This window comes from Clarias gariepinus, chromosome 2, assembly GCF_024256425.1.
Source record: "Clarias gariepinus isolate MV-2021 ecotype Netherlands chromosome 2, CGAR_prim_01v2, whole genome shotgun sequence".
Taxonomy (NCBI): domain Eukaryota; kingdom Metazoa; phylum Chordata; class Actinopteri; order Siluriformes; family Clariidae; genus Clarias; species Clarias gariepinus.
Window position 1 is genome coordinate 35,075,175 of NC_071101.1, and position 21,172 is coordinate 35,096,346.

The following is a 21,172-nucleotide window of genomic DNA, read 5'->3' on the forward strand; positions in this document are numbered from 1 at the left end:
CTTACATATGCCTCATAGTCACAGGACTGGAATATGAGCTTCTCCGGATGGTGCTGCCAGTACTGTACAGGAGTGGATGATGTCGCCTCATTGGGAGGTCGTAATGTGATTGGTTCACACCATTCCCCTTGCTGAAAACAGAGAATCAGCAAACGGTTGGAGCAGGATTACAGCAGGTACACCAAGACAAGCGCGGATGATACGTTCTAGTGTTACTTTTGTCCTCGGATATATAGCTATGTCCTGTTCCTATTAATATCGTCGGTGTGAGTACACACAGAGACAAGTGTTAGAGCGTTCAGATTAAGTAATCACACCGAAACACACACACAGCCTTAACGAACAGAAGTGAGTGCATCCGCTGATAAGGTCTCTATCAGGACCATAAAGAGCGAAGGCATACAAAAGACAAGGACGAAGAAAAGGGGATGTGATTACCATTCTCAAAAAATAATAAAATAAGTAATGTTTTATACAGTAGATAAATCCCAGACTTGCAGAGACCTACTTTGATCCAAGAAGGATCCTACAGTGATCCTAACCTGAATTATTATGCACTCACCATACTGACTTGTGCCATCTGTCTCTCCAGTTTGGAGCGTGGAACATCCTCGAAGTAGTTGTCATTGCGTCTGCGTCTGGCGTCTGCCTGCATGATGAGGTGCTGCACGTCGAGTGAGCCGGCGTTGGGATAAGCCTGACTTAGAGATGGCGAGAGCTGAGGAGGAGTGTGATTCCCACTGGGCTCCTAAACAGAAACGTACACACCAGAGGTGGTGACGTTAGCATTAATATCAATAGCGGATGCAAACATTAGTGTCACTATTTAAATAACTATCTGCGTGAACGCAAATAGCGTTTCACTAAAAGCTGTATTAAATCATCACCGCGTATGGGCAGATAAGTAATCTCTAGTGATTACTCAGAAGGAGCCTACTTAAGGCTACATGTACTGAAGATGTTCACTTGCAAGTGCAAGTAATTTATTGAGCTAAGAAGAGATTTGATACCCCACAAGCACTATACTGTACATGTACATGTATGAAGCAATGATACACTTCAGGAAGTAAATAAACGGTGAGTAAATATCGATAACATTTAATGGGCATTCAAGACCAATTATGAGAGTAAAAACTACCTTTGTTTCTTTATGTAATCCCCCGCTACACTAATGCACTTATCCCTGGGTTTCACAAGTGCTTGAATACCGTAGAAAGTTTTCTCGTTATACCCAAGCCATAATGCCTGCCTCGTGTCTAGAATGCTGGCCTCCCAGGAACTCCTTGAATGTTCCTAAAGAGAGCACAAGGCTTCTCGTTGTTTTGACTGCAAAATGTCTCATCTATACTGTATATATGAGGGACATTCGAGTCTCATCATTTTTACTGTACTTGGCTTGAAGGTTTCTGTGGATGTCGTTTATGCCTTCAATCACCAGATATTTAAAGTGCTGATTTGACTCGAATGTCCCTCATATATATAGATGAGACATTTCACAGTTAAAACAACGAAAAGCCTTGTGCTCTCTTTAGGACGCTGGAATGAGCCACATGATAGGATGGCAACATCGTGAACGTCCGCACAATAAAGGAGTGCATGGCTCTGGCACTAAATGTACAATGAGACCATCCAAAATGTGCAATTATGAGTAAAGGGGGATATTCGTCCTTGGTTCATTTGTAAAAGAAGTACAGTGTATAAAGGATTGCAAAGGCAAGTTCTGGAGCATGCACTTTCCACTGTAGATGTAATTAATGTCAAAGTAAGAAAAAAGGTCTGCACTTTTTTTCCCCACAGATGAGAGTATTAGGGAAATGTGTTCCTAACGACAGAACTACAGGCCTAATACTAGAGCAAGAGTGAAAGAGTAAGAGTGTGTGTGTGAGAGGGAGAGAGAGGGAAAGTGAGAGAGGTGCATATAGACAGTACTTGATTTCCACATTTCCTTATGTCATTATTAACAAAACTGTTTTTTATCTTTCAGTCATTAGTACAGTATTGTGTCTCCGTCATACTGACCCTGAGGGAAATCGCTCGTGGAGGTTTCTGCGGAGTGTCTTCGTGTAGTCTGTCCCCAAGCGATGCCAGAATTCTTTTTCTATGTCCTATCAAGCCGATCTTAAGAACCTAAGGAAAGAAAATCAGAAGCAACAAGTGAGAAGAAAAACGAGGCGAACACAAGTGTTCAAATGATTCTTCAACGCTGATCTACTGAGATTTTATCCTGGACCATTTCTGGTGGTGTTACTCTATATTACATTTTTGTACTATTTACTCTAAATTACTCTCACCTACTGTTAAATGATCATCACCAAGATGCTTGATTTTAATGCCTCCTGAAAAGTCTGAATGGATGACTGGAGCAAATAGTCTGTTGTCACTGGCTGAACACCTTCTGAGTCCCCTTGGTAATGCAGTAATGTAATAACTTGTCATTAAACCTCACACCTGTCATGTAGCACTGACATATACACCTAAGCTGTGATATATCAATCCGTGCCATTTTCCGTAGCCATAGTCATTTTCAACAAAATACAAATCCATTAGCACGTCCAAATCAGCCAGTCAAATCCTGCACTAATTCTGGAATTAAGCCAGACTGATTAGTGCTTTACAGACTTACAGTATGTGAGGTGTATTTACTATAAACATTAAAATGGGTATACATGCATGGACATACAGTAGCCATCAGTTTAGAAAATTTAATAATGGAAAATAAGTCAACAAGACTAAACCAATCTCTACATACTTACTCTGAAGTGGGGGATATTTATAGGGAGAATGTCAGGATGGCTCACAGTTGGACTACTTTGGCATTAACTGGCCACATGTACTGTATACACTCTTTAGTCCACATAGACATACACCACCGTGTCAAAAAAAAGTCACTGTTTCAGGAGGGTAAAATTATAATCCTGCATCGATCAAAGAAAACAACTAAGAAGATTTGCAGTGATCAGAATTAAGAGCTGTCCAACACATTATATACAGTATGTACAATCTTATAATTAAAAAATGAACAGTAGACATCACAGCTAAGTTGAATAGTATAAGTAAAAGCATTCGCAGTTACTGTACAATGAGACAAAAATCCACAAAATTGGGATTTAACAGCTGCATGGCCACAAGAAAACCACTTCTGTTATTAATCAGAAGGAAAATAGATCTAGCTCCAACATGCCACATAAAAATCACAATCTTACAACACGTGACTTTTTTAAATATGGTTCTTTTGTCTGGTAAAAAAACAAAACAAAGGTTCTCCATTTTTGGATAGGGTTTGACACTGAGTGAGAGTAAGTGAGCGCATTATTAAGACTGATGATTAGAAGGATATTATCTCAGCTCTCTCTCTCTCTTACTCTCTCATCAGGAGCATCTCATTGTGTTATGATAAATGAAAAAGAGAAACACTGCCGAACCTTAACTGCTATAAAACATTTTCCAAAAAATTTAGTTACATTTTTTTTATTAAGGCACTCTCGTTGGTTGATTATATACTTCCATGCCAGTGCACTTTATTAGAGCAAACCGAGTCATTTGTTCTCCATAAATATTCACTCCTTAATAAAAAAAAATATAAAACAGAAAACACAGAAAGTGCAGGGGCATGGGGAGCTCAGTGGTAAAGGTGTTGGTCTACTGATCAGAAGGTCCTGAGTTCAGACCCTACCATCACCAAGTTGCCACTGTTGGGCCCTTGAGCAAGGCACCTGACCCTCAACTGCTCAGATGAATAATGAGATAAAAATAGGTTGCTGACACTAAATATACTACGAAATCAATACACCAGCAGCTAATGAATTAATTAGTGTGACCTCAGAGAGAACTACTAAAATCCCACATGTATTAGCCTATACACATTATTTCATGAACCCAGTATTATATTTAACGTGTGAGTGTACTGGTAATGTTAAGAATATATTAGATTTTATGCTACATGTGCATCACATTCATTTAAAAACCTGATCTCCTTCACCAGTCTTTATTTTTAATTCCTTGATTTTGTAGGGCTTAAAGGCAAATGACTGTCTCGATCACTAGCCTTTAAACGACTGTAGACTGAAGACAAGGTGTGCAGGCTTTCTGCAAAGTAATTGGAGGGGTTTTAGATTTAAGATGATAATTTAATCTCAGTAGATGTGAAAGCATGAAGCAGAGCAGATCCGATTAGAGAATGAACTACAACGAACACTGAGAGGTTCTTCAACGCCATAGGTACAGAAACTGACACGGCAGATCATGAAAGGAAAAAGCGATGAATTGTAAATACAACGTTAGTGTTTAATACTGATCTTTAATAAAATCTTACACTATCATCTAAATCAATATTACAGTGACTTACATGCACATTCCTAAACGATGGAGTATAAAATTGAGGCTTGAGTAACGTTGAGGTTAATCTAAATATAGAATACATTTGGTAAAGGAAGTTTTTGAGGGATATTTACTGTAGGGTTCATCTCGATCATAGCAATGGACCAAAAGCTCTCAGCTAACCGTGGCCTGGCTGATCTCACACACTGCCTGGTGGGACAAATATGAAAGCAGCTTTGTTTGCGCTTGCTGCACCATTGGAGTGCCAGACCTTTAATGACCTAGCAAACATGAACTCCCTCACTCGTGCTTCTCTTTATCTCCCTTCAGCATGCTTTTCCTTTATAGAACGCCACAATATCCTACTGTTACTCCGTATTTCAATTACTTTTTCTCAATCCTTCAGTCTGGGTTCAAAGAAACATGAGCAGTCTGACTGGCTTCAAACTCTGGGGCTTAAACCGCATTCAACAAGTTTGTACTGTATCATTTGTGCCCACTGACTCATAAAATATGCGGGGACTTTTGATGGAATAACAGAACACTGAGAATAGCAGAACACAGTAAGTAAAGTAAAACTACTTCTGATCTCGTGTTTCACTATCGGACTATAAGACTGCCTGTTTTTCATGAAACGCTGGCCTCCCAGGAACTCCCAGAAACTCTTTTCATGACCCAAACATGAAAATGGCTTGGAGAGAGGTCAGGACTGAACAGGGGATGTGGCGATGATTGTGTGTGCCGTTCCCACAGACATCTCCCACAGTGTCTCTTTCAGAAGTCCCTGACATCGATTTTTAAAGATCAGGCTATCCATCCTCTAAATATTCACAGGAACAACTGCAGTGGGCTCCAACCCACCTCCAACAAGGTTCATTGATCACGGATGTACTGCATTCTTTTAAAACCTTTTCATCGTTTAAATGTTTTACTGCAGCTAAGTGTACAGGAAATGTCTATAAAAGATTTCATCCTGGTCCTGGATTGACTTCACAGACAAGGCTACTGTCAAAACCTCTGCTAACTCCTTGACCTCTTACACAGAAAGTGATCGTCACCTTGGAATTTCTTCTTGGGACTTGGTACAGTCTCGTCAACCCTGACTTCAATAAGTGGCAATAAATCAACATGCTACTGGGCTGCTCTCCCAGCATCACGACCTTTTTAAGTGTAAAAGCATTCGCTTGATTTAGATCAATCTTTTTTTCATTAGATCCATTATATTTATGAAGGAAACACTCATTAAAGTCTATGTAAATGGATGCATGGATCTAATTCAGGGACGGACATTTTTTTCCGCTCTCACCCTCAGCTCTCTAATGGATGGATCCATTGCTGTTCAAACCTGGCTGTGTGCACAATCAGGACTTGGCTCCAACCCTAAACCCATTTATAATGGTAATAATTCAGCGACTGCGTTTAGAACCAGTGCATCCTGACCAAGTGAACGAAACCAGAGAGGAAGCAGAGTCAGGCAGTTACCTAGCAACTATACAGACAGATCTGTTGCTATGTGTAAAATTTACACAGACCTGCAAAGCAAAGTTAAGCTGTATAATGTAGACGAGAGCTACATTTAGGGCAAAGAGAGAAGCACTGGCTTCATTTCAGAGCCACTAAGATTCAGGACATGAGGAAGTAGAAGCTGTATGCAGTCTGTAAGAGACTGAAATAAGATTTGTGCAGATTGTGTGTTGGCTGGATTAATCATGGCTTCACAGATGGAGAAACAGGTTTGAAAGTTTCTATTTTTAATTCAGTGTGAACCAAATCAGTAAAAAAAAAAAAAAAAAAAGGAAAAACGCTCAGAAACTTGTGTTCACTTGGAATTTGCGAACTAGTATCTATTCATTTTTATTCGCCCTACAGCAATGGGTGTGTTCCACCTACAGAACCAGGTGTGCTCCCTGCCAGACATGGTGGAGGAGGATTATTCGGGAAGGAATTCCAACCTTCTTGCTTTATTAGATTTTTTTAAATCAGTGTTTTTAGATATCTTAGAAGAACATTTGGAACAAATACTAAAACTAGTTTTCATTTGATTTTTTAGTTTACAGATTCAATTTTCCCTAGTAGGAAGTGTACATTGTGTGCCAACACTTTATTAACAGGGAAACAATACAGACAACCTCAGTAAGATGATTCTATCACCCTACTCCCTTTTACACCCACCATACCAGAACAACTTAAAAGTTTAAAAACATGACCTGATTGTAGCCTGAACTACTGTATAACATCCTTATAGCCTTACTGAGTGAATCTGAAGATTTAGTTTGAACATGATGCCTATGGAACACATTCCTAAGCTTTGCTGAAAAATGAATAAAGCAGTGCTGAAAAATTTGTGGGAGGTTTATATTAAAAATGGGGCTGTCAAAAAAAAAACCATTAATTTTGATTAATTACAGCAAAAACAACCCATAAAAGTGATCAATCACGTTTTGTGGGGTAATTTGAGGCATGACTGAATGCATGATTGAAATCGTTGAAGGATGCTGCTAGGCTCCGTGAATGGAACATTCAGACACCCAGATAGAACTGTTATTAAGAGCACAGAGTAAGGTATTTTTGTACCATTGAAGTGCTTCAAGACGAGGCATGTAGCAACAAATACGTAGGTCTAAACTCAGCACAGCCCCTGATGTTACTGCTAGCAGCCAGCCTCGGATGCAAACTCTACCTGTGTCTACCTGTGACAGACAAACTAAATCCACCGAAAAATGAATTGCAATACACTGCAGACCACATTTTGTTTTATAGGTCTGGAGGTTTTGAAGCTGGCATTATCTTACACGCTGCCATCCAGAAGCACAACCGTGTCCAAAATCCAACAGCTTTACAGCACCGAGAACAGAAGGAGATGATGTGGCATGAGCTGAATATATTGCGCTGACTGGGGATCACCAGACTTCAGGTGGCAATCACAACTACCTCTGTGTTACTATCACAGCCAAAATTGCTGAAATTTAGATGAATTAGATAATTTTTTAATCACTTGACAGCCATAATATAATTAATAATTGTTTAACGTTCTCCTCAACTTCTCAGAGCGTATTTTTAGTCATTGCAATAAAAATGGGTTGAACATAACCTGATTGAGCCATCTCTACCAATTGGTTGATGTACGCTATGCTAAGCAAATCCATTAGATTTTTCTGCATCCTTAAACACTGTGCTTTTTTACTTGCATAAAAAATAAAGTGGATCAAATGGCCAAAAACATTTTTGTCCAGACAAAAATTTACCTTATTTTAGAATTTGTAAATATATTTATACTTTTACATTTTAACTCTACCATTTGTGAGTGAAAACATTTCTTAATGCTTTTTCTTAAAAGTCAGCATGTCATACATACATTATATGGTGTGTTGCATGTTCTTATAAAGCTATTAGTTATACTTGAAGAGCATAATGTTAATGTCTATATGCAACGTCTGAGTATTGTGAAAGCACATTACATCACATTATATAACTATGTTCTGCACAGACTGGCAGCAAGGATAAGAAAAAAAGAACACACATGGATCTCACTTTGTACACCGGGGCATTGTCATGCTGGAACTGCTTTGGGCCAGGAAGAGAAATTGGAATGATACAGCATTCAAAGACGTGACAATTTTTTTAAAACAATTTATTAAAGACACGGGGCTCCACATGCTTAGGGACACTGTTGAAGAAAAGTTATTTCAGACATTTGACCTTGCTGTGACCTTGCCCATGCCAAGATCAGATCCAAACTCTGATCAGTTCATCTACAAGTTACAACGCTGATTCCATACAAATTCTACAAATATTTAACCACTAACAAAAATCTTAGACAGACACTGTCCAGACGGTAGTGCAGGCATGAAAACATTCTGAATGATGAACTAATCACTGAGTGTCCGAGTCCCGACAGCACTGCAGAGAACCCAACTCAGCTGAATGCAAGTGGCATAGTGATGAGATTATTACAGCAGTGTGTCGCTAAAAACACCCGAGCAGACTTGTGTTAAAGCATCGCTGCATCTTTACTGCTGCGCTGTGTGTGCTGTGTACATAAACACACACACACACACACACACACACAGTCTGCAGTCTAAGGCTTGATTATGATGGCCTGTGTCACCTGCACATTACCAAGGGACCCGGTATACATAAAGACAAGCTCTTACACACATACACACACACACACACACAGTACACACACAGTACACACACAGTACACACACAGGACCACATGCACACCGAGTAATAGTGAGTAAATTTGTCTGATGAAGACCAGATTAAATCTGCAGATTTGTTTAATTATTACTCCAATTTTAAAATCTAGAGATGTGTGTTAGTGAAAGAAACTTGCCTTTCCTGAGACAATACGATCGTGGGAGACTGACTGGTTTATCACAAAGTAGCTTTGTACTGTACATAGAGAATCTCTCTCTCTCTCTATGTATCTCTCTCTTTCTTTGTTTTTCAGTAAGATGGCAGTAATATTTTAGTGAGAAGATGACTCACATACATGCTCTGAAAGGATGCAGCGATGTAGAAATCCTTCTTTACTTACACTCTCTGTGTCTCTCTCTCTTTCTCTCTCTCTTTCTCTCTCTCCCCTTCTCCTCCTCCAGGCTCCTCTCGCTACTCCAGTTCACACGGACCTTCCTCCAGCTCTCCGTTTCAACATGTCTCTCTCAGCCACTCTCCTCCTCTCTGTCTTCTCTGTCGTTTTCGATCTTTCTTCCCTTCTATCCCATTTGCCTGCTCCCTCGCTCTCTGTCCGGCGCTCCACGTCCTCCTTCTGCCTGGTTACTATGGATACTCCCATCCAGAGAGGACGAGTGTCTCTGCAGCCATGCAGCATTCAGTACTACAGCTCTTAATACTGTAAAGCTTTCTCTCTTGCTGCCTCTCTCTCTCCCTCTCTCTTTCTCTCTCTGTGACTATGTAGGGGTTTTGCTGGTTAACCCCTTCAGCACCTCCGCTGCAGTGAGAGACGGAAGCTGCTCCACACATTTAGTCCACAAGACACTGAGCATCAATTTTCTCTAGCAATCTCAACCTGTTTACTAAAGCAACGTCTTCAGACGTTGTTTAAAACCCTACTAGTTCCTTCTTTTTGTCTTTCTTTTTCTTTTTTCCGCTCTTCTCATGTCAGGGCTGAGAAAGCACAGAGGTTCTACACTACACGAAAAAATGCACAAGCAACAAGAACAGGCGAGATTGAGCATGAAAGAAATACTTTGCATGCTTTGTGAGCTGAGTGTGTATATGCATGTAAGGTTATATACTGTGTATATCTATCTATCTATCTACAGTATCTATACACACACACACAAACAATATATATGGATCTATTAACCATTCCTCTGGAGGCTTCTTGTAACACAGTGACTCATAACATCTGTCTCTCTATCTTCTTTTCATATAGTATTAGATAAATAGAAATAAAGGTTGGCCTTCTGTCCTCCCAGAATGCATTTCATGTCCTCCGTGCACTTGCTGTAGTCACTAGATTTACGAGTGACGATCCACGAGATAATTAATACCACGGTACAGTTAAATTCTCAAATCTGATTGGTCAGAAGGTGTGTGCTGTATGCATGGTTCTATGCATTATTATTATTATTTTATTATTATTATGCCATATAATCTAAGACCAATATTAAACATGATGTTTTTTTTTTTTTTAATAGTATGCAATTTATTTGTTTGCTTGTTTATTGTCAGGATACATTGCTGACATATAGCATTTATGGAAAGGGCCTTAATAAGATGAAATAAGATTAATAAAATGTTAAACGTAGATGTTTACACTTGCTGGTTTTACTTTAAAATGATGACAAGCAATTTTTCGAAAGAGAAAAAGAGAGAACATACAGTAAGTGATAGCAGGAACTAACTTGTACCGCATAAATTCCACAACATTAAGGCTGAACTACAGTATAAACCACAAATTGTTACATTGTGATCACCATGGTTAACTGAGGAATAACACACTCCAGGCCATGCTTTTAAAAGAAAATAATCCACTTTGGCGTGGAACATGCTGCATCATGCCATCCTGTGGTGGATCATTCATGTACACCTAATAATGAAACTTTACTTTTATATTTATCTGCATGGGAGTGATAGAATGAGAGAAATGGAAGGACGGCTTGCATACTGTATGTCCAGCAAACATAGAAAACTAGACGGGTGTCATCATTACTCCGTTTCAGTCGCTGTGTAAATATGGACAACCTCAACTCCTGCTGATAATCCACATGATCTCCACATGTGTGTGTCAGAAGGTGTTAATGTTTCCACACAAGCCTACAGGCTCTTCCACCCACTCACACACACAACAAATACACTACACTACATTGTATTAAAGCAAATAGAATTACAAACATGCACATGAACACATATCCTCACATGATGTGTAAAAGTATGTATGGGTGAGGATCGAGGGAAAATATTAATAATCTATCTGCTTATATATAAATATCTATAAGTCCCTATATTTCAACTTAAAAAAGTATTTTACCGAACGGATATGGAAATGTTTTATTTAAATGTGTGTGTAGAGTTTACAGTAAGCCTAATCAATAAGGCTGTCAATAAGCCTGCCAAAACAGAGGCGAGTGCTTACACACTCGGTACAGATAACACCCAAGAAAATAATAAAGCGTGACATAATAATTCAAATTTTAATCGATAGCAAAAAGTGACAGAATGAACCTGAAACAAAATATTTTTCGAGCTACGTTGATGATGATGATGATGAAAAAAGGTAATAATTACTTTTTAATATCTATAACTGTAAAGATAAGACTTTTAGTTGAGTATAAATAAAATCTTTTAATGCAATATTTCCTTTTCCACCACACTGGGAAACCAGATTTACGATTTGTCCATCTATTTCCTGTACCACTGATTCTGTATAACCTAGGGAACTCGGGGCACAAGGCAGAGGGCACTCTAGATGGAGTGCCAACCCATAGTAGGGAACAAGTGCACCCTCTCCTCCTTCTCATGTGAAAATAGCAATCAGCCTACACTGTGTGTCTTTGGACTGAAGGAGGAAACCGGAGGAATCCCACCAAGCATGGAGAACATGCAAACTCTCTCTGTCTTTGTGTGTGTGTGTGTGTGTGTGGTTGATCAGACTTCTGCATTAATACAGGCAATGGCCATCTGCCTGAGCTGGAAAGAGATTCTGCAATCTGTGCATTTGGAGAGGTGGTGTACACAGCAACCCAACACAAAAGACACGAAAACTCATTATTGCACTGACACACACATGCGTCACACACAAACACACACGTCACTTCATGCAAGCGGTCCCTATGGTAACTACTCCTAGCAGTCAAACCATCAGGGTAATAATTACCAGGAAAAAAGAGCTAAACTGTTATTACTGGCCTGATGACTTTGGGCCACCTACTATTAATACCCCAAGGAGGCCATTTTGTTTCCTCTGGATGCATTTCTGCACTTAGTGACTTACCTATTCATATTAACCTCATGTTCGAGATTTTGCTGCCTATCGACTCCTTAATAAAGTATCAATTCAAGACCTAAAAGACCGTGCGCTGACCTGATTAAAGTTTTAGCTGTTATTAATGACAGGTGTAAGTGTACAGGGGAACATCCCTGGAGTGGATGTTTAACAAGGTCTTGGTTGCCCAATCAGATGCTGGTGTGCATCCTCTCTACCGTGGCTGTGATACAGTGTAAAATGCCCCAGCTAGGATTTATGGATAAGTATGAAATTTGAAAACAGGAAACTTTTAAAATATAAAAATAATAACATGAACAGTATGACCCACACACACACACCTTTTTTTGTGTATTAAAATAAAATTTATTTCATTTAATTAAAACCCTTAAAACTCAAGCGGCACAGATACATATCAGCAACACAGCATAGGTCAAAAACGATTAAAGAAATCAATTAAAAATAGTTTATATGTAAGCCTTGCCTCCGTTTGTGTGTGAAACGAAAGGCTTCAAACATCAAACTGTGTATTTGTTTAATAATAAGAGTTATCATTACTTTTATAAAGGATAAATTTCAACAACCAAAAACGGGAATGAAATGTAGAACTCTCAAACTCTGAGCATACAGTATTATCATTAACTGTTGGTCATAGAAACAACCCAAAACTATTTATTTCGCTATGGGACCTATTTTTATATTTTTTTAAACAAAATACTCATATATTTGATATTTTCAGCATCACCCAAAAATAAATAAATAAAAATCCACTAGGTATAATAAATTAGTTTTACAATTGTAGGTCTATAAAATCAGCAGTGATGGCCTGGGTCACTATGACAACCGTTGCTAAGCAGAGAACAAAACCTATAAGGGTGTAAGTCTCGGTTTCCTAACACCAAACACACTGTGTAGAATCCGGTGGCTTTAAAGTGTGAAGAAATTGTGTTTGAATGCAATAGTGTTCATTTTGCACGAACAATAACTTGTGTCGCCTCACGCAACACGCTCCACCCAATTCCACACCGGTGTGTGGTTGTGAAACTGCATTCTAGCATGAAGAATATCCACATTGTTCCACCCATACACAAGAGTGTAATGCAACTTCAATAAACACTGTCTAAACATCTGTCCAGGTTGGAGGGGAATAACTCAAGTGTCCTGTACGTGTCCCTGACCTCAAGCCTGCTGAACACCGTGGGGATGAACTGGAACCTCACTCACATTTAAATTGAGGCATTTGGCAGACCCTCTTATCCAAAACGACTTACATTTTTATCTTATTATACATCTGAGCGGTTGAGGGTTAAGGGCCTTGTTCAAGGGCCCAACAGTGGCAACTTGGTGGTTGTGGGGTTTGAACCTGGGATCTTCCGAACCATAGTCCAATGCCTTAACCACTGCATTGTCACATCCCAACATCACTAATGTCTCTGTAGCTTATTGAACAGCTTTGCTCCAAAATCAAGTGGAAAGACTTTCCAGACGAGTGGAGCACATTGAATGTGATGATCCATCATCCACAACCTTTTCACCATGTTACAATTTCAGGTGAGGATTTCAGAAATTGATTACTTAGCTGATATCCTGCTTCAGCTGTTATTAAAGATTCCCATGCTTTTACTAAGGAGAGTGCATCCCCTCATTCCACCAGTTTCATCAGACCAGTCACTAATCCTTCATGTTACTGAGCACTACAGTACACTACATGCTGTGTATAAGAGACTGCATTTAGAATGAAGGTGTCTTAGCACCATCTAGTGGACAGATGTGGCTTTCAGGAATGTCATGGCACATAACTCCTCACACCATCAGGACTCTTACAGGACTGAGAACTGAGTTTTCTCCCACACTGGCACTGCTTCACCAAAACTAAAGACCGGGTACTGTTGAGATGATATTATTCCAGTCTTTAATTGTTCACTTGAGTGAGTCTTGAAATAATGCTCGCTTTCATTAAAGGAAATCTAGTTTTGGTAAAAAAAAAAAGTTAAACCATGATGGAGTGGATCTAGGCCGTGTGAAAGCCTACATGCTATATGCTGCTCTGTTTAGAAGAATTCTATGCCTCTTTATTTATAGCATTAATAATGTATTGTGTCTCTGTGACAATAGATTATACACAATGATGGTGTGCTGTCCTGCTTTTTCAGAAAATGTTCTCTTACGCTTCTTTCACCACACTGTCGGGTACTTTATATGACAAGTCTGGCTTTGAAGCATATGCACGATGAAGCTTGTGTACAATATGTGCAAATAAAATAATAATAATAATAATAATAAGGAACTATGTATAACTCATAATTATCAGTTTGTCAATTATCTGTCATTTATATGTCAGGTCTCCATCCTGCTATGTGATACATGTTGGATTACAGTTATTACACAGTACATCTGTTATTTAACTTTGAATAGTAAAGAGTTCTGTTAGAGAAACTTCTGTGAAACAGCCCGAGTTGTTACTACTACACAGTTCTATAATGCACTATAAGGCACGTAGATACTATTTCCATTTTTAAATGTAATTGTGGGTGTTTACATTTTTTTTTTTTACTATTTATTACTCTTTTATTATAGACCATGTATGATACACACAAACACTGTACCACTGTAGTGATTTTCACTGAAACAAACACACTATCAAACACTTACTCCCATCGTTGCGGGAGGAAAAAAGTACAGTCAGGAAAACACTGTATTATAAACTGGAGTGTGTATTTGCTGTGTGTGTGTGTGTGTGTGTGTGTGTGTGTGTGTGTGTGTGTGTGTGTGTGTGTGTGTGTATGCGTGTGTGTAAAAGAGAGAGAGAGAGAGAGAGAGAGCTATAAGGGCAGAGGTTCTGCTATCAACACAGTAGTTATTCATGCTCGAGTAATCACGGCTCCTGTGACTGAGTAAGAAATATGATATATTCATATATTTCCTCTCCCTATTTACACACAACTACTCTCTCTCTCTCTCTCTCACACACACACACACACACACGCACACACGCACGCACGCACGCACGCGCACACGCGCACACGCGCACACACACATGCAGCTGGCTATGCAGCTGTGTCATTAAGAGAGCACAGTTCCCATATTAAACATTAAACATTCTGCTATAATAAACCTGTATGTAGGCTGAGATGAAAATCTGTATTAATTAACTTTGGGACCTGGGAGGGGGCAAAATCAAGTATTGTGCAACCCTGATCTTTTACTTACTGTACACCTACGCCTGCAAACGCATTCACACACATACAGTATAGTGTATATACAGTACGAGGTGCATTCAAGCTAAACCGGGACTTAATGAAATTTCTTGTGAATGAAGGGGGAAAAATGATTGACACTTCCAGAAGGTCTCAAGCCCAGAACAGTGACGAGATTCTTAGCTGCCATAAAACACCTGAATGGTGCAAACGTTTGCAAAAGTCTTTACATTCGTTATAGAAGATCTCGGCTGAGGTGGATTGTAGTCCACTGCTGTACCCTCCAAGATCCTTCAGTGAGTGAAAAAGGTTATTATCCTTAAAAATCCACAGATAACTCGTCACCAACTGGGGGAAGACAGGCTATTGGAACTTTACACACAATCATTCACAAACACAGGAACTTATCTGTAAGTTACTGCCATATCACCGTACAGTCCTGATCTCGCTCCAAGTCACTTCCTCACGTTTGGGCTATTACAGGAGCTCCTGGGAGGCCAGCGTTTCAGATGTAAAGCTCGTACGATCATACTCGTACTGAGAAAACCTTTTACTGTACACTGATCGTATCCCAAGACACTGGGAGAAGTGCATTAGTGTCGCAGGAGATTATATAGAGAAATAAAGGTCATTTCTTTTCTTTGATTTACTGTTATGTTATTCCGCACATTCAAAAGCCCAGGTTTGACTTGCACGCCAGTCGTACAATGAAGGCCAAAAACTCAAAACCATTATACAGTATAGGAATACTTGAATTTATATGTTTAGGGTATAACTGAGTATAAATAAATATCAAGTAGTTGTATAAATTAATAGATAAATAAAATTCAAGTTAAAGTTAAAGGTTGCCAGGTCTCAGAAAAAGTTTCCACCCAATTACATTTGAGCACAAATATGAATAGCTCATCATTTACAAATATACTACATAAAAATAGATCTGTTTTGTTTCATTTCATTTATCTTTTTGGGAAACACGTAAATGTTGTACCTCTGATTTACTACATATATCTGAAATATGTTGACATGATATTATTATATGCAGAACCTGGCAAACCTGTAAGGGGGTGAAAACAAAATAAGTTTTGCTGTCCACAAAGAGCGAGATCTTCGCTGGCTCTCAGAAAGAAATAATCAATAGTCACTTGAAACCAAAATCACAATATTTAAAATTAGAACATGGCATAATATCTTACCAGATTTAAAATACTTTAAAGCAAATCTGATTAAATATTATTAGACGGTTATTGTTGTTAACTTTAGCTTAAAGAACAGTTTCAAAGTTTGAAAAATATGTTATTGTTTTAAAACATACTGTATTTGTCCTGATAGAGGATAGAAAGTATTCCAGACGGTTCCAAGAGATCCGGTTTTAAAGGTAATTAAAATTATGTTTTGCAAATTGATGTATGTTTTTAATTATTTGTGAATTAAAATGTCTACATTCAGCAATTCTATTTTAAGTGTTAAACCCATGTCTAGAGCATAGAGGTAAAACAATAATAAAAAATATATCTCAAAAAAACCTGTGTAAAAAATAAGTAGAAAAAATATATATATATTCCTTATATAAAGCACAAACACCAACAGCGTAGCATGTTTTAAATACTAAACAGAAACCGAGACAGATAATGAATTTCACCATGAAGGTTTGTTGTCCTCTAGTGGCTACTGTAAATTCGTTCCCACAGCATCCCAACAGTGCATGGAGGATTTACAGAAGCGTTTATATGATCCTCCTGAGCTCGATCCTGACAGCAGCAACATGCAAGCAGCAGTTAAATGAGGAACCATGCCAGAGGAAATACAATACCTTGTTTCTGATGTCTCCTGAACTACATTAGCTCTAATTCTGCTCTCTCTCTCTCTTTCATTTTTATCAAACTTTGACCAATATCCATCACAGATACAGTAAATGTCCCAACAGACTACAGTTCTGTATAGTTCACTTGAGACCAAAGCAGCATCCAGGCGTTCATTTTTGACAAAGTCATAAAAGCATGCGTATCAGTAAACTCCCTCATGTAGGGAACTTAAGGAGATCCTTTGGAGTGAGCACTACACTCAGGGTGTGATGCTGCTCTTGAATATCCAAACCTTAAAATACAGTCTTTACAAATGTATAAAAGCCAGTAACAATGAATACCTCTGTTTTAGGTGCATGAGAGGGGAAATGTAGAAATATTCTGCGTATATTGAACAACAATTTGTGTAAACTTAGATGTAGAAATAAAAGATGTGTGAGATGTGAAAAGTGGTGTAAAGTGCACTTCCTGACTCCACTACACATTTGTGCCAAACTGTGTCTAAAACGTATTACAAACTTACACTATGTTCGTGCTAGGTACCTCCTGTATCTCATGATTTGCTATGGATTGTAAAGAATTGCACACCTGACTACCTTAAATACCTGTAACTACAGCAGCTATGAACCTGCAGTGCAGTCCTGTAATAAAAGGTTAGTAGTTTAAAAAGTAGGGTTAAAGTGACCTATTTATATAGGATTTGCTTGACCATCTGTATATTTGTGTTTTTCACATCAAATCAAAAAATAAGTTGCATTTTGGAAGATTTGAGTTGTGCATGTCAGTTTGCTGATGGCCTGTGTGAACTTGTGTGACCTAATACCTGACTTGATGTCAGACATGTCATTAACATGTGTTATACATGTCACATTTTTGGATGCAACAATCCATTAGGATGAGGCACAGACCACTTACAAAGTCTTAAAACCACCTACACACTGCTACTGTACAATCCACCCATTATACGCTGTTTTATTTCCCCATTACATTTAACACATTTGAGCATGGTTTATTTTTTATTTTTTGATGACTGCAATCCCCCCCAAACCACAACAAGTAATACAGGATGGACCTCTGATAATCTCCCCATGTTTTTCTCTCTCGCAATTTTAAGATCTTACCAGTTCAAGATCAAAGTCAGGAATGTGTGAAAGTCCTTTCAGTGAAAATGAGGGATAAGTGATAAGTGTGAGAGTGATTTGCTTGTGATCCAACACCCAGTACATAAACTGACTGACACCAACAAAAATATATATAGTGAATCAGATGTCAGAGGAAAAATGTTGCATATTCATAATGTCCTGTTACACGGGATTGTAATTTGATATTTAATATGAATGTATTGTTCGGGACAGGAATGGTTTATACATAAAAAGTACTTCAGTCATTTAAAAAGTTCAGTAGTTTAAAAAAAATATCAGATATATATTAGTCTCGGCTGATGCTCTGTACGAAAAAGAATCCACAATTTAAAATGGGTATGCATCAATCAGGTGTAACATTAACACACTGACATTGATTATTATATACCAGTAAAATGGTGACAGGATCATGAGCGCACAAGGCTCATTTATGTCTATGGGGGCAAAGGTTAGCATGCGTGATCCGATCGCTCAGAAAAGGCACCAGAACACCAGAACATGATGGCCATGACAGAAAGGCACGTGAGAAGAGAGGCCAAAACCACTGACTCGACCTCCAAACACTTCAGATCACAATCCAATCGTGCACCCATGAGATCCACAGAGTCTCAACTTCACAACTCACAGCACCCAAAGGAATTGCTGCCTGGTGCCAGACACCACCGCACACACCCGGAGGTCCTGTGGAGTCATACCACAAGGGGCCGGTGCCTACACAAGGAGAACCTACATAATATTTGGCATAATATTCTGAACTATAATGTTATGGCTGATCCATATATAAAATGAAGTATTGTCTTGGCTACAGGGTCAAGTTCGAGGTAATTGCTTGGCTGAACTGGATCACTTGGATTATGTCAAGCACCAGGCTTCAAACACAGCAAGTAACTGTTTAAGCAGATGAAGACATTTTCAGACTTACATTGATGAGCTCAATCTCCCAGATCTTCTTAACCAGTTCCATAGACGTGTAGCCATTGATGAGGAATGACTTGGTGTAGTCTCCTAGCTCTAGTGACTCTAGCCATTCTGCCACTGAGGTGGGGTTGTTGCCATCATAGCCTATGGGCCGCACCTGCAACACACACACACACATCATTACAAAGCATGAAGAGCAGCTCAGCTTCTCATCACTAGAAACTCAGTTCTTGTTCACACTCTCAGCAGAGGATGTAGTGAGGTATGTTCTTTATGCACACCAACTCTGGAGGGATTGAGCTCTACTGTTCAGCTTGGTAGCCTCTTCCTGACCTCGTATTCTCATATTACTCATACACTATACAGATACTAAATCAGTCTTTGCTTCACTTTTTTCAGGAGAGTTCAGGATTAAATAAATGTTGATCATTTTTATTCTGGCAGATTTAAACCTGTTGGATTATGTAAGGAATACAACACATGGGGAAATAATCAATAACAGGCTAGTGTGAAATTAGTTAGTTCTAGAAATACGTATATCTAAAGCCACTATAAATCAGCATCTTGCTTTTCTTTCTATAGGACAGACAAACGCAGCTCGTAGCATTTCCGTACGTGTTGAAGAAAACCTTTTTTTAAGTGTTTATTGTCAGGCTTTTACTTTGTGCAAATCCAGTACAAAAGTCCCTGTGAATGAGTGTTACTATGGAAACAATAACATATTAGATCAAGTGTAATAATATAAAATGCTGATTTCCTTGGATTTTCACACAGAACAGTCTCTAGAGTTTACACTGAATGGTGTGAAAATCCAAAATCTTCCATCTAGTAGCAGTTGTCTTGGTCAGAAGAGATTAACCAGACGACATGAAAATCAGAAGAAGGCTATGGTATTTAAAATTAACAGGCTTTACAGCATAAATGGCTGTTGCCAGACAAATACAATTGTTATTTATCCTGGACTTTAACCAGGATACCAGATTTTAAGGATATATGACTGATGTTTAAACATGTTATTTATAATAATTATGTAATAATTATTTTAAATCCAAAGTCTTAGTATTATTTTAAGTTTTAGCCAAAATAAATGTGGAATGTTTGTTAAAAATGTATAGCATAGCACCAAAGACCTTACAAAGCACCATATTTCTGGACAACTTGGAGATGTTCCTTCCATTGTATGAAGGGAAATGACAACAAAATTCACTTAACTTGTTTGAATAAAACACATTCAAATTGTAATTTAGAAATGCAAAAAATAATTAAATAAAATCACACCTGCTTCTACATAAAGTTCATATATACCATATGTACAGTATATAACCAATATACAGTACACTGTAGTGGGTTCATGCTGATGGCTAGAGGGAAAAGTTAAGCTGTTCCTGCTAATTTGCTACTAAATACACTGATGTGTATGTTTCCAGTCTGTTCAGGAATATAAATGTTCTGCTTCACACTGACCTTCGTGATTCTAGCTACTCATGGTGATGCATGGAGCGAGCCATGTGTAAATGTCCCTGCTATTTGTTTTTCAGTGAGAGGCGTTATGGCCTCTGTGTGATCCGTGCCTGGTGTACTAACCCTGGGTAGCAGGCGGATGGCCTGCAGAAGGCGCTGTCTGTGTGCTGAGTTTAGAATTCCGATCTCCAGCAGGTCCTGGTCCTCCACCACATTGCTGCCCTGTAAGATAATAAATAACAATTGTTGTAAACTAATTACACAATCAACAAACTGATGATTATAATAATAATTAAAGCAAGTAATAGGGTAAAAAATTTATGTATGGTTCCTTAATTAACTTGGCCAAGAATCATTTTGTTCAAGACATTTAACAAATTTGACATGCACAGCAGACAAATAAACACTGTTTCATACAAAAATAAAAAAAGAAGTCTATACAGTTTCCACAGAATGCTACAGCATCTCTATAGGTGTCTATATGACTTCTGCTACATGTTCTATTTTTCTTTAATTAAAAGTTTATAGACCTGCAATGGAACTCTACAGAACTCCGCCTAAGGCACTGATGTCGACAGAACTCTGACTTAATTCTATAGAACTCACAACTGTAGAAGTTTAGCAGGCACATTCGCAGCCCTGAACCTTAAAGAAGAAATTCTATGAAATTTTTCATAAAAAAAAAAAAAAAAAAAATTTACTGAAACTGTTCTATAAAATCCCACAAGACCCATAAAAGTCATATAATCCCAAATGCAAGCTCTGTAAGAAAAAAAAAATGTTATAGAAACACAGTCTATAAAAATGCTTCTATGGAAAAAAAATAGTTTAGAACCATATTATCTAAAACTTTCCTTCTGAAAAGTTAACAAAAATGTT

General features: G+C 38.4%; 1 protein-coding gene across 7 annotated transcripts in view; it reads right to left on the reverse strand.

The window, feature by feature from the left end:
* anks1b (ankyrin repeat and sterile alpha motif domain containing 1B) overlaps positions 1 to 21,172 on the reverse strand; it is a 155,665-nt gene that overhangs the window by 13,125 nt on the left and 121,368 nt on the right. For all 7 annotated transcript variants that reach the window (XM_053515971.1, XM_053515954.1, XM_053515944.1 and 4 more), the window contains 5 exons: positions 20,417 to 20,515; positions 18,837 to 18,989; positions 2,020 to 2,127; positions 563 to 748; positions 6 to 131 (listed from right to left, as the gene is read on the reverse strand). In XM_053515971.1, the coding sequence (XP_053371946.1) occupies positions 6 to 131; positions 563 to 748; positions 2,020 to 2,127; positions 18,837 to 18,989; positions 20,417 to 20,515 (672 nt within the window). The remainder of the gene's footprint in view (positions 1 to 5; positions 132 to 562; positions 749 to 2,019; positions 2,128 to 18,836; positions 18,990 to 20,416; positions 20,516 to 21,172) is intronic.